Source organism: Mus caroli, chromosome 3 (assembly GCF_900094665.2).
Source record: "Mus caroli chromosome 3, CAROLI_EIJ_v1.1, whole genome shotgun sequence".
Taxonomy (NCBI): domain Eukaryota; kingdom Metazoa; phylum Chordata; class Mammalia; order Rodentia; family Muridae; genus Mus; species Mus caroli.
The window spans coordinates 57,106,800-57,118,914 of record NC_034572.1 but is presented as its reverse complement, the minus strand read 5'-3'; the positions used below and the strand labels follow the sequence as shown (position 1 = coordinate 57,118,914).

The following is a 12,115-nucleotide window of genomic DNA, read 5'->3' as shown; positions in this document are numbered from 1 at the left end:
CCCCTTGGCCCTGGCATTCCCCTGTACTGGGGCATATAAAGTTGGCAGAGACTTATTTTTTGTCTCTGCTGTTGGTAGATCTGGCACTCAGGTCAGGCTTGGTGATTAGAAGCCTATGTATTATTATCTACATCTCTGCTACTATGGCCATTTTTCTCATGGGTCCATTGGCCAATGCCAGGAATAGCTGAGAAAAGAGGTTGACTGTCAATAGCATAAGTTCATTCTATATACTTTATTATTGAATTTCTCCTCTTCTGAAGTCACCTTTTAATGAGCACTTACATGGTGCAGTAGCATGTTCACATCCTTTTCCCATTTGGAAAGAAGAATTCACATTCTTCTTCCACAGATGTGGTTCTCACCAAGTTTTCAATCATTCTCTTTCCAATTCCCTGACCCTCTAGCCAATCCATTTGCTAAATTCCACAAATCAGTGAACAATTGCACATCTGTCTGTTTCTCCTAACAAACAAAATGTATGACCATGTAGACTACCCAAAGTTCTGTCCACTGTGAAGATTTCCCTTCGTGGGTTTCTTTTAGGGTGGCCACAGAAAGGGGTTTAATGTTTCATTTGTCCACTTAGGGTGGTATCTGCATAACAACAGAACCATCAGTAAACCAGATTCTAGTCTTCCCTTCTTTGTCAATCAAAAATAAGGAATACCCCATGAGTCTATAGGTATATACTTGGTAGCAGACAACATTATAACAAGAGTTGAAACCATAGGCATTTGGGCAGCTTCTTCATGTAATGTGCTTGTGTGACAACCAAGAATAGCCATTAGAGTAAATAATGTTGTTGCTATTGAAATCAAGTTGGTACCCTGGCTAGGGAGCTTGGACTTCATTAAACAGAAGCTGCAAGTTGTAATTTGAACCCAAGTCTCTCCAACTGCAAATCTAACTGATATTTCACCCTCACTCTTAGGAGGGTGAAAACTATCAATTTCATTTTTAATTTGCATATCCTTTCATTGAACATTCTGCTCTTGTATGAAATGTTATGCAAATAAAAATCTGGGTATCTGTGCATTGGGAAAACTCAGCTTGCTCACTTGCTTAGGTCATATACATACACAGTCTCTTGTTTCTCCACAATAAAGGTTAAATGGGAGAAAGAGGAGTTGTGCTTTCCAATGACTCCTGTCACCCTGTAGACAATTGGCAGCAGGAGAGCAGCAGCTGCCACACTCTTCAGATATCTCTCTATTTAAAGTTCAAAGAGGTGCAGGATAACAATAAGGAAGAAAGACTCGTGGCCCTGACTAAGTCACCCAACAATAGAAATAATGGCTGAGAAAGGTAAGCTGAAAAGTATAGAGGTTTCTTGGCAAAAACAGCTTTCAGATTAGTCAATTTTATTTTTTAGCATTTTGACCCTGAGAAATGTAGGATCAATGTTAAAGAACTATTAGCTACATATTCTGATGTGGCTGCAAAAAGCATTAAATATGCAGTTTTGGATCATGTTTGTAAGATGAATAATTTCGAAATGATCAATGAAACATAATAATTTCATACATGCTTTTTGGAAAAGTGAATTGTGAACTATTATTTCTCAGTATTGAACTAGCTCTGAGATCTTGGGAATTGTTGGACCAGAAGCAAGAACAGTTGAATGTTCTGTCAGGTCTGCAGGATGGCCGTGTGAGTTTGGAGAGGCTTTCTCACTGCTCTGAGTCAATATTATGACTGTCAAATAAGAATATTGAGCTTAACCATCTCTGATATGCTCATATCTGAATTAATTTTTCTAATTATTAAACATTATTTCATATTTATATGCTTATATAAAATAACTGATTCCAATATGACAAAATCGACAGACTGAATATATCTTTGTCTGAGAATCAGTTTTAAAATACATACATGGAAATCTTAACTTTCAATCCTGACAACAATCTTGTGAGACTTACATATATTACCACCTCCATTTTCTAGCTAAGGAAATGGAGATTGTGAGGATTAGTATGTGTCCACGTATTCCTCCACAATGAAGTGATCCTAAGAGAAATAAATTCCAGTGGTAGCCAGTTTAGTAAGCTTGGAACTGGACAAATAGTAAAGCATTTTGAAAAAGCTCTTGCATTTAAAGAGAAGTTTTATTGATATTTATGCCATTGATATAAGCAACCTGGGAAGTACATTGAGTTTCATGTATTACCATTTCCAAATGATGTTTTAATTTATGGTAGAAAAAACAATATTGGTGCTAAAAAGATGACCAAAGCAGTTGTACTTGGTTAAAATGCACAGACTGTTACAATGTCTTAAAATGCATAACAAATAAAGGGATATTTACTTTTAGAACTCAATGACATGCAAATTTTATTAAAACATGTGTTATAAAATTTTATTAAAATACACATACATTAAACATTTATACTTAATTGGAAAGTTTATGCATTTTCAAGTTCTTTGAAATTGACAGAAGTACTATATCACTTACATGAATAATTAAAAAGAATACTGTCATGTACTTTCACTCTAATGGTATCTTAATTCACAAAAATATTCTTTCTCCCAAATGAGACTAAAGTATGTCTCATAATGTTTGCTGTATCCTTAAAGCAACAGCACAGTCAGGTAGGGAGGAGGAGGTCTCTCCCGTTAGTGGATTGTGCACAATTCGGAGAAGCAAGGGAATCCCATTTTTTCAGATAAGAGAGACTTCACCATTTTATGAAAAACATTGAATCTATTAAAATTCATTTAAACTTCAGAAAGTTGGCTATTATGAAAGTATCTTCTAATTTTAGAAGTAACACATGTCCCGGTGACTTTATTTTAATAGCATTAACAACCCTTCACATTTGAAGTGATAGAAATTGTAATGGGACTGCACTTGTTAAGAACACCCTTTCTTAGCTAATGGCACAGGAACTCATTGTGCTCTTCATTTGAGAGTATGTTTTAGTCTGTAACACGGAGACATTAATTCTATAAGAGGTCTTTCTGTGATGTTTTTCAAACTATTGGGTGGGGTATATGCATGCATGTTTATTGTATTATAGTAACCTATGAATATAAATTTACAGACCAGATACAAGCAGGAGGTACAAGAATCATTACACATGTGTCTTTCCTCTGTGTTGGGTTATTATTGCCCATACAGCCAAGATCAGTGCTGGTGGTGAGAATAATTAACTTTAAAGAAATCCTTTTTTTTTTTTCTGATGGTGATTATGTAAGGAACGATGTTTTCCTTTTCCTGTTAAGTTCAAGATTAAAGTCAGTTATTGAGATCAAGAATAATTTCCAAAACAATCTAATCTTGTATGTTATAAGTAATTGAGGTTAGTAGGAACTACCTCACAGTTATATTGGATTGTTGCTGTGTAAACAGCTGCTAGGACCATCACTGAACAACCTCATGAGTATGTTCTGTATACACTAAACATAGGCACCGTGGTTCAAGTTTACAAAGCTTTGCACACCCTGTATCATTTGACTGTGGAAGCAACCAGGACAGAGAAACTACAAGGTCTACCACCCAGCTGGAAGCTTCAAGTTCAAAATTGCACGAGGTCATGGAACATAAAAGGGTGACCCTGGTTTGAACCCAAATATCTGTTTCAAATATCCAGGGCTTATAATTCATTTGCAGGCTGCCTTCTTAAGAAAATAAGACAAAAACACTTATGTATGAGTCCAATCATTGCATGCTTTTCCTTAGCTCCACCAGAGGTCATTTATTATTTTGCTTTGTAAAGTTCAATGTCAAAAGGATCTAGTGAATCTGTTTTCATTGCTTCTAAGCAGAGTCAACATCACCACACCTCATGGTTCCCATTCTTCTCCTGGTTGGATGGATTGTAGGCTGCATCATCGTTATTTACATTGTCTTCTTCTAGAAAAGTAAGTGTCTTAATAATGGATGTTTGTTTACAACATAATTGTCCTCGAATTGATCTTTCACTGTTTTACTAATGAAATGTTTTGTCATTTAGGGAAGAAGACTTCAATCTGACACCATTTAGATGAATAAAAAAACAGGAATATAACTGATTATTAAAGGTGTCTTGTATTAAATAGCTGTAGTATTTCCTATCTGTTGGAAACTAGAATTTTTTACATAAGAACACATTAAGAATTTGCTTAAAATTACAGATTAAAAATATTGAAGAAAATCATATAAGCTGAAGAGATGGGTCAGCAGTTTAGAGCACTGGCTGCTTTATAGAGGACTTGGGTTCAATTCCCAGGACCCATGTGGCAGCTCACAATGTCTGTTACTCTACTTCCAAGCAATCCAACACATTCTTCCAGCATCCTTGAACACCAGGCAAGCAAGTGATGCAAAGACATATATGCAAACAGAATGCACATACAGGTAAAATAAAATAATAATAATAGAACATTTAAGATATCAGTTATAAAAAGGAAGAGTTTAACCAATATGCAAGCAATTAAACATTTATCACACAGCCAGACAGTGGAAGCTAAATATTTTTGTATGTCCCTTGTATTACGGTCTTTCATTTTTAGGATAATATGAATATTTTATAACTGAAAAAGAAAAATCAATTACCTCTCAAATTGAAGACAAACTAAAAGTAATACAGTAACATATCAATTTGATAATTGTCTTAGTGTTCTACTGCTGTGAAGATGGAGACACCATGACCAAAGTAACTCTTTTATGTTTTATTCTGGACTGCTTTTATTTTTCTTATGAATTTATTTATTTATTTACCCTCTTATATATTACATCTGGGCAGCAGTTTTCACTCTATTCTTCCATCCCCCTCCCTTCTTTCCCTATTCCCTTTCCCATCCATTTCCCTTCCAGAAATATCAACCAAACATAGCATATCAAAATTCAATAAGATTAGACAACTCTCCTCTTATTAAGTCTGAACAAGGCAACCTTGTAGATGGACAAGAGTTATAAAAGCAGGCAAAATTCTCAGAAGCAGCCCCCACTCCCTCTGCTAGGAGTTCCACAAAACCAGCAAGCTATACAACTATAACATATATACGAAAGACTCATGCAGGCTTCCTGATTGTCAATTCAGTCTTAGTAAGCTCTTATGAGTCCAAGTTTGTTGATTCTATGGGTTTTCTTGTAGTGTCCTTAACATCTTTGTCTCCTAAAATCCTTCCTCCCCAGCTTCAGTGGGATTCCCTGAACTCTGACTAATGTTTGACTTTGAATTCCTTCCTCTTTTCCCACCAACTGCTGGATGAAACCTCTCTGATTACAATTGGGTTAGGCAGCAACCTATGAGTATACCATAAGGCAGAATATCACTAGGCACCATAGCAATGACATTTTTTCCCAGTTGTGTTTGATTCTATCACAGGTGTCTGGGCCATCTAGTTTCTGGTTCTCCAGGCAGTGTCAGGAATGGGCTTGCTTTTATGGCAAGGGTGACAAAATGGACTAGTCATTGGTCAGCCATTCTCACAATTTTTGTTCTGCCTTTACCCCAAAGCATCACGCTTGAAGGATAAACTGTAGGTCCAAGATTTAGTGACTGGGTTGGTGTCCCAAAACCTCCACTGGAAGTCTTACCTGGTTATAAGAGATGTACAGTTCAAGCTCTGTTTATGCCATTACTGAGAGTTTTAGCTAGGGTCACTATAATAGATTCCTGATGTTTCTATTACACTAGGTTTCTACTTTGCCCCCAAATTGTCCCCCAATTCAAATGGTTTCTCCCAGTACTCTTTCCATCCATCCTCTCTGAAACAGATCCCTCCTGTTCCTGTCCGCACCTGTCCCCAGTTCACCAGCAATGCCTATTCTATTTCCCCTACCAAGGGAGATCCATACATTTCCCTCTTGAGCCTTCTTTGTTATTTAGCCTCTATGGCCCTGTGAATTGTAGCATGATTATCCTTTATGTCTAAGGCAATTCTCATAAAAGAAAGCATTTAATCAGGGACTGGTTTACAGTTTTAGAGGTTTAGTCTATTCTCATCATGGCAGGGAGAATGGCAACATGAAGGCAGGCATAGTGATGAAGAAGTGGCTGAGCCACATGGAGCAGGAAGAAAAAGACACTGGGCCTGGCTTGGACTTTTGAAAGCCTCAAAGCCTACCTCCAGAAAAACATTTCCTCCAACAAGGTCACAACCTCTAATCTTTTTATATAGTGCCACTCCAAGGTAACCAAGCATTCAAATTTATGGGACTATGAAAGCTATTATTATTCAAATAACCACAGTAATATAACCTAAAAAGGAAAATAAATCTTTTAAAAGGTTTATTTACATAATATAAATATTTTATTATACAAATAATTTAAAGCACAGTATATGTTTTTACTATACATATCCTCTGGGCTATATAACTTAAAACCATACCAATTGGGTGACATACAAACATCTTTAATCAAAGCATTGAAGAGGCAAAGTTATGCATATTTCTGTGAGTTCTAGACCAGCCAGGGATAAACAGTGAGACCCAGTCTCAACAAAACATAACAAAACTGCAACCCACCAAACAAACTTAATCCAAAATAAAACCTGAACAAAACAAAATGAAAAACAAATATTTGCCTATATTGTTGGTTTGAAAGCCAGACCATCACTATAAATATCAAATAAATGTACTTGGTCTTATTAAAATTGCATTTCAAATATTAGCATGAATACACTGTTTGTTTTTCTTCTGAAAAGTGACTACCTTATCTCTGCTCTCTGAAAATTCTACTGGGGAGAATGCCCTCACTTCATAGTGTCTGTGAATGAAGTGGCTACATACAAAGGATCCAGGAACTCCTGGCCTAGTTTGGGGTAGGAAATATAAAAAGTGACTTGTCTGAGGATATCAGCATCCATAGATCAGTTTAGCAGCACTGCAAGTGTTCCAACAAAATGTGCACCACCTTACTGGGTAGAGTGAAAATCCACAAGGATATCCATGACATATTTTTTGCCAAACATTAAGCAAAGTCCTGCTACAACTACAAATATTCAAAAGGAAACTGAAAGGATCGGCACGGCTGAACATGAAGAACCATACAGAACACACAAGCCTGCTTTTCTGGCAAGTAACCAGTGCTGAAGCTCTGTTTATGGCAGCCAAGTCATGGGATCAGCCTGTATGTGTATCCATATACACATGGATCATACGCATGCACATGCACCCCCCCCCCCCCCCACACCACCACCACCAGCATTATTCAGCCATAGGAGGATCATACTTATGTCATTTGGAAGGAAATAGATAGAACTGGAGATCATGTAACTGACATAAGCCAGATTAAGAAGAGAAATGTCACATGGTTTGTGTCGTGTATGGAATCTAAATATGGATTTAAAAATAAAAGACACAGAACCAGTGAAATGGTTCAGCCGGTAAATGCACTTGCTAGCAAGCCTGATGATGTGTTTGATCCCTGAGATTCTTCTGATGGAAAGAAAGAACTCAACAGTTTCTATGGCCTCCAAGTCATTCAAAATCTTTCTTCCTTCTGCTCTGGTGCACCACAATACCGACTAGGCTTCTCACATGTCTTCTCACAAGACTTTTGGGATGAAGAAATTCCTGACCAAGAAACAAAAGCAAAATTACCCTAGTCTTCAGTGAATTTTGATGAAAACTGGTAACAAAGTCAGATACAATTCCAATCGAACTCACCGGTGGAAAATGAAGACTTCTTTGTAGTCTGTAGGTCTTACATACTGTGTCTAGCCAGGCTTTATGCTGAATCATGGTCCTCAATTCTACCAGATAGAGCTCAGCATTTTTAACCTATGGAGACGTGGTCATGTTTAAACTGGGGGTCTGATTTGTTACATGTTTCACATGAGCTAATGGGTTTATTTACATTAAAATACATAGAACCTTTCAAAAAAAAATAAAGAAAAGACATGAAAGTAGAAAAGGATAATTGAGTGGAGGAAGCCGCAGCTGGAGGGAGGATGGGACGAGGGAAGGACTGGGGATGGATATGATGTAAGAGAGCTCAGATTACCACTACCCCTCAAATAACAAAAGGAAGAGAAAAGGAGAGGGGGAATAAGAAATGATTTGAGAATGAAAGGCTGTCGGGTGAATGCTGGGGAAGGACCAATTTTACACACATTTTATATTTCTGTTGTAGAGACATTAGGTAATTATTAGTAAATTTGTTCACTATAATAGCAGCTGGCCACAGGAATGCCAATGGAGATTAATATGAACTACCTGCAGGGGTAGTGATAGAGGTTACCTGAATTTATTCCCACAGAAGATTCACTGAAGAATAAAATGGAGTTTGTAAGACACGAAAAATATTGACATGTGTTGAAGCCACATGATAAGTTCTTGAAGATTTATTATACAATTTAACCTAATCTTTTGTACTTTAATACATGTTTGTGCTTGTTTCTTTTTTCCTCTTAGTGTTATTCTTATGAGCTACAGTTTATGCAGATAAATTAGAATAGAATAATATAAAGTTAAACATAGCTGTATTCCTGAAATCATCTAAAGATTCTGGATAGGCAATTATATAACTGGGCCAGAATTGTACATTAAAAAAAAATTGCTCCACAGATGCGTGAACAGGTTAATATTTGAAAACTTAGTTTAGAAGATCACAGCCAACCACTGGGGTGAGCTCTGGGGTCCCCGATGGAGGAGTTGAAGAAGGGACTGAAGGAGCTGAGGGGATTTGCAGCTCCAGAGGGAGCAACGGTGTCATCTGGCCAGACCCCCCCCTCCCCCGGTGCTCCCGGGGACTGGACCACCAACCAAAGAATACACATGGAACCTCCAGTGGCGCTGGCCACATATGTAGCAGAGTATGGTCTTGTTGGCCATCAGTGAGCGGAGAGACCCTTGGGCCTGAGGGTGTTCGATGCCCCAGAGTAGGGGAATGCCAGGGTGGGAGGATGGGAGTGGGTGGGTGGGGGAGCACCCTCATAGAGGCAGGAGGAGGGGGGATATGATAGGGAGTTCCCGAAGGGGAGACCTGGAAAGGGGAAAACATTTTCAGTGTAACTAAAGAAAATATCCAAGAGAAAAAAATAACAAACGCCCCCCCCCCCAAAAAAAAAAAAAAGAGAGAGAGAGAGAGAGAGAGAGAGAGAGAGAACTTGGATTAGAGAAATGGTCCTCAGACCTCAGGGCTCCTCACTGTCCATGGTCCCAGGAGGACTTTAAAATAGGGAGGGTAGGATCATATTCTCAGTGGTTCTGTTGTCGAAGAGCTGGGTGGGGCTCTGAGAACTGAGTTTCTAAAAATGTTTAGCTAATAGGAAGCTATTGGGCTGGGTCAGAGCCACTGCTGAGAGCAAGCCTGGTTTCTTTCTCATGGCTTCAAAACTCTCCTGCATTCAATTACCTTTTCCACGGACACCACTTTTTCTTATCAAAATTTTAGAGACCACTTTTGCATTCTGAGTTTTGTCTTTCCAACTTGATTAAATACTTCAATATGTTATCCAAATAATATCCCACTGAAAGTCTAGTTAATTAAAAATCTATACAGAAAATTCATGCCAAATCAGACTCAACTGTTTTCTTAAATGGCTTGACCTAAGGTTTGCTGGGACTACCTCTTCTGGACTTGGGAGAGTTGATTGCTCACTGTTAAGTTAGTTGGTATCTCATTGCGAGCCGAAATGTTGTCACTGTGGTCTATGTCCATCAGGAGACAACTGCCTTGTACTGGATCTTGTTTGTTGCTAAGAGTGTATTAAACATTTACCAGCTCACCATGACTTGTATCAGTTTGACTTGCCTAGTGCATATTTAGGCATGCCAGGGCTTCAAGATGACACTGGTTTTCTTAACAATCTATTGAGTTAATTAAAATGATAGTTGTCCATTTTCTTGAACTTTTTTTTTAAAATGTCACAGAGCTTTTACAATTTTTGAGACAAGGTCACAAAATCCAGGTTGGCTTCAAACTTACTTTGTCCTTGAACTTCTAATCAGTCTTCTTCCATTCTTGGTGCTAGGATTTAGGTGTCCATCACCATGCCTGAGTTATGCAGTATTTCAAATCCAGCCCAGGCCAGTTGAGCTCTCTACCAACTGAGCTACATCTCTAGCTCCTGTGTGGACAGGCATTAAAGAAAAAAAAAAAAAAAGAAATCTATGAAAGCTCAAAATGTAACTCTAGTTCCAGGACAGCCTATAGATTCTTCTGGCTTCTGTAGGTACCAGATAAGCATGTGATACCCAGAAATATATGCAAGAAAAAACAGCCAGACACATAAAATAATAAATTAAAATATTATTTAAACATTTATTTTTATTATTAATATTTTATATTATAAATGTGTGTATGTGTCTGTGTATGGGTATGTACATGTGAGTCTGGACCCCTATCAATGTCAGTTTCCAGGGAATTGGAGTTCTAGGCAATTGTGAGCCCTTCAATTGTGGTTTAAAAGTGAGGTCCCTCCTCTGCTCTACGCTTGGGCCTCTTGGTGAGGTGGGATGCAGGGAGTTTTGACTGCTTGCATCCAGCTATGTGAAGCACAGTCTGAGGTCCCTACTGACCTGCCAGAGTCCCCGGGCATGCATGGAGGCCGGAGACGTCAGGTTCTCAGACTCTTGGACAACACAGACACTGTTGGATGCTATGGAAGAGCTGAGAACAGAGTGGGGACCTGCGGGCTGGCTCTAGCCTGGGATCAAAGGGAAAAGGGCAGGAGGAGAGCTCCAGCTGGGTCCCATGGGGATGAGAGAGTGCTTAGCTTGTTCAGCAGGCAGCTTGACTTGGTGGAGTCCCTAGCTGGGGGCACAGAGAAGCCTGTGAGAGATTGGAGGAAGGCCTGTCCCTCACAGTGGGTCCCAATGAGAAGAGACAGTCCATGGTTTTAAGACATTTATTGTCATGGCGGAGAGTTGTGATGAATAAAACCATACCCAACTTTTTCAGGGCAGGCTTGAGGTTAAATAACCTTTGCAGGAGGAGTGTCTGGGAAGGAGAGCTTAATTGGCTAACCTTTCAGACCTTTATGTACCTCATTGAAATGGAGATCTGTCTTGAGGCTATGTGATCTGTGGTCATGTCCTCTACCTGGGGTGGGGGTGGAGGGTTGGGCATTGACTTTACATGACTGATGACCTCAGACATACGGAGTGGAGAGCTGTGGCCTTGTGTCAGGACCCTGGTATCTAGGAGCACATTAAAATGCCTACTTTTCCTTGCAGGCTCCGGTCACCTGCTGGATCACCGGGGGTTTTAAACCTAGCTCAACCAGAAACTGAGCTGCCTCTCATGGTCCTGCATTCAATATGGATTCTGGGTGTCAAACTTGGATCCTTTACAGGAGCAGAACATGATATTAACTGCTGAGCCATTTCTCCAGACTCTAACAAGTCACTTTATTGGAAAAATATATATCTACTTATTGGGTGAATAATCCTTTCATTTTATTTTATTTTATTGGATATTTTATTTATTTACATTTCAAATGTAATCCCCTATCCTAGTCCCCACCACCACCAAAACCCCCTATTTCATCCCCCTCCCCTTGCTTCTATGAGGGTGCCCCCCCATCCACCCACACACTCCCTCCTCCCTGCCCTCGAATTTCCCTGCTCTAGAGCATTGAGCCTTCACAGGACTAAGGGCCTCTCCTCGCATTGATGACCTACAAGGCCATCCTTTGCTACATATGTGGCTGGAGCCATGGGTCCCTTGATGTCTACTCTTTGGCTGGTGGTTTAGTCCCTGGGAACTCTGAGGGGTCTGGTTGGTTGATATTGCTGTTCTTCCTATGAGGTTACAAACCCCTTCAGCTTCTTCAGTCCTTTCTCTCACTCCTCTAATGAGGACCCTGTGCTCAGTCTAATGGTTGGCTGAGATCATCCACTTCTGTGTTTGTCAGGCTGTGGCAGAGCCTCCTGGGAGACAGATATATCAGGATCCTGTCAGCAAGCACTTCTTGGCATCTGCAATAGTGTCTGGGTTTCATGTCTGTAAATTGGATGGATCCCGATGTGAGGAAGTCTCTGGATGGCCTTTCCTTCAGTCTCTGCTCTTCATTTTGTCTCCGTGTCTCCTCCCCTGGGTATTTTGTTCCCCCTTCTATGAAGGAGTGAATCATCCACACTTTGGTCTTCCTTCTTCTTGAGCTTCATATGGTCTGTGAGTTGTATCTTGGGTATTCTGAGCTTCTGGGCTAATATCCACTTACCAATGAGTACCACAAA

General features: G+C 39.4%; 1 protein-coding gene across 3 annotated transcripts; it reads left to right on the top strand.

The window, feature by feature from the left end:
• Window positions 1-1,175: 1,175 nt before the first annotated feature.
• On the top strand, window positions 1,176-11,301 carry Strit1 (small transmembrane regulator of ion transport 1). 3 transcript variants are annotated; one of them, XM_029474922.1, is made up of 3 exons: window positions 1,176-1,308; window positions 3,766-3,864; window positions 11,111-11,301. In XM_029474922.1, exons 1-2 carry the CDS (start codon window positions 1,296-1,298, stop codon window positions 3,858-3,860), a joined length of 108 nt encoding a protein of 35 aa, XP_029330782.1. In that variant the 5' UTR covers window positions 1,176-1,295; the 3' UTR covers window positions 3,861-3,864; window positions 11,111-11,301. The 3 variants fall into 3 exon arrangements, with proteins under 3 accessions (XP_029330782.1, XP_029330781.1, XP_029330783.1); XM_029474921.1 differs by lacking the exon at window positions 11,111-11,301 and adding an exon at window positions 3,957-4,038 and having other exon boundaries at window positions 1,193-1,308; XM_029474923.1 differs by lacking the exon at window positions 11,111-11,301 and adding an exon at window positions 3,957-4,038 and having other exon boundaries at window positions 1,200-1,308; window positions 3,769-3,864.
• Window positions 11,302-12,115: the final 814 nt, after the last annotated feature.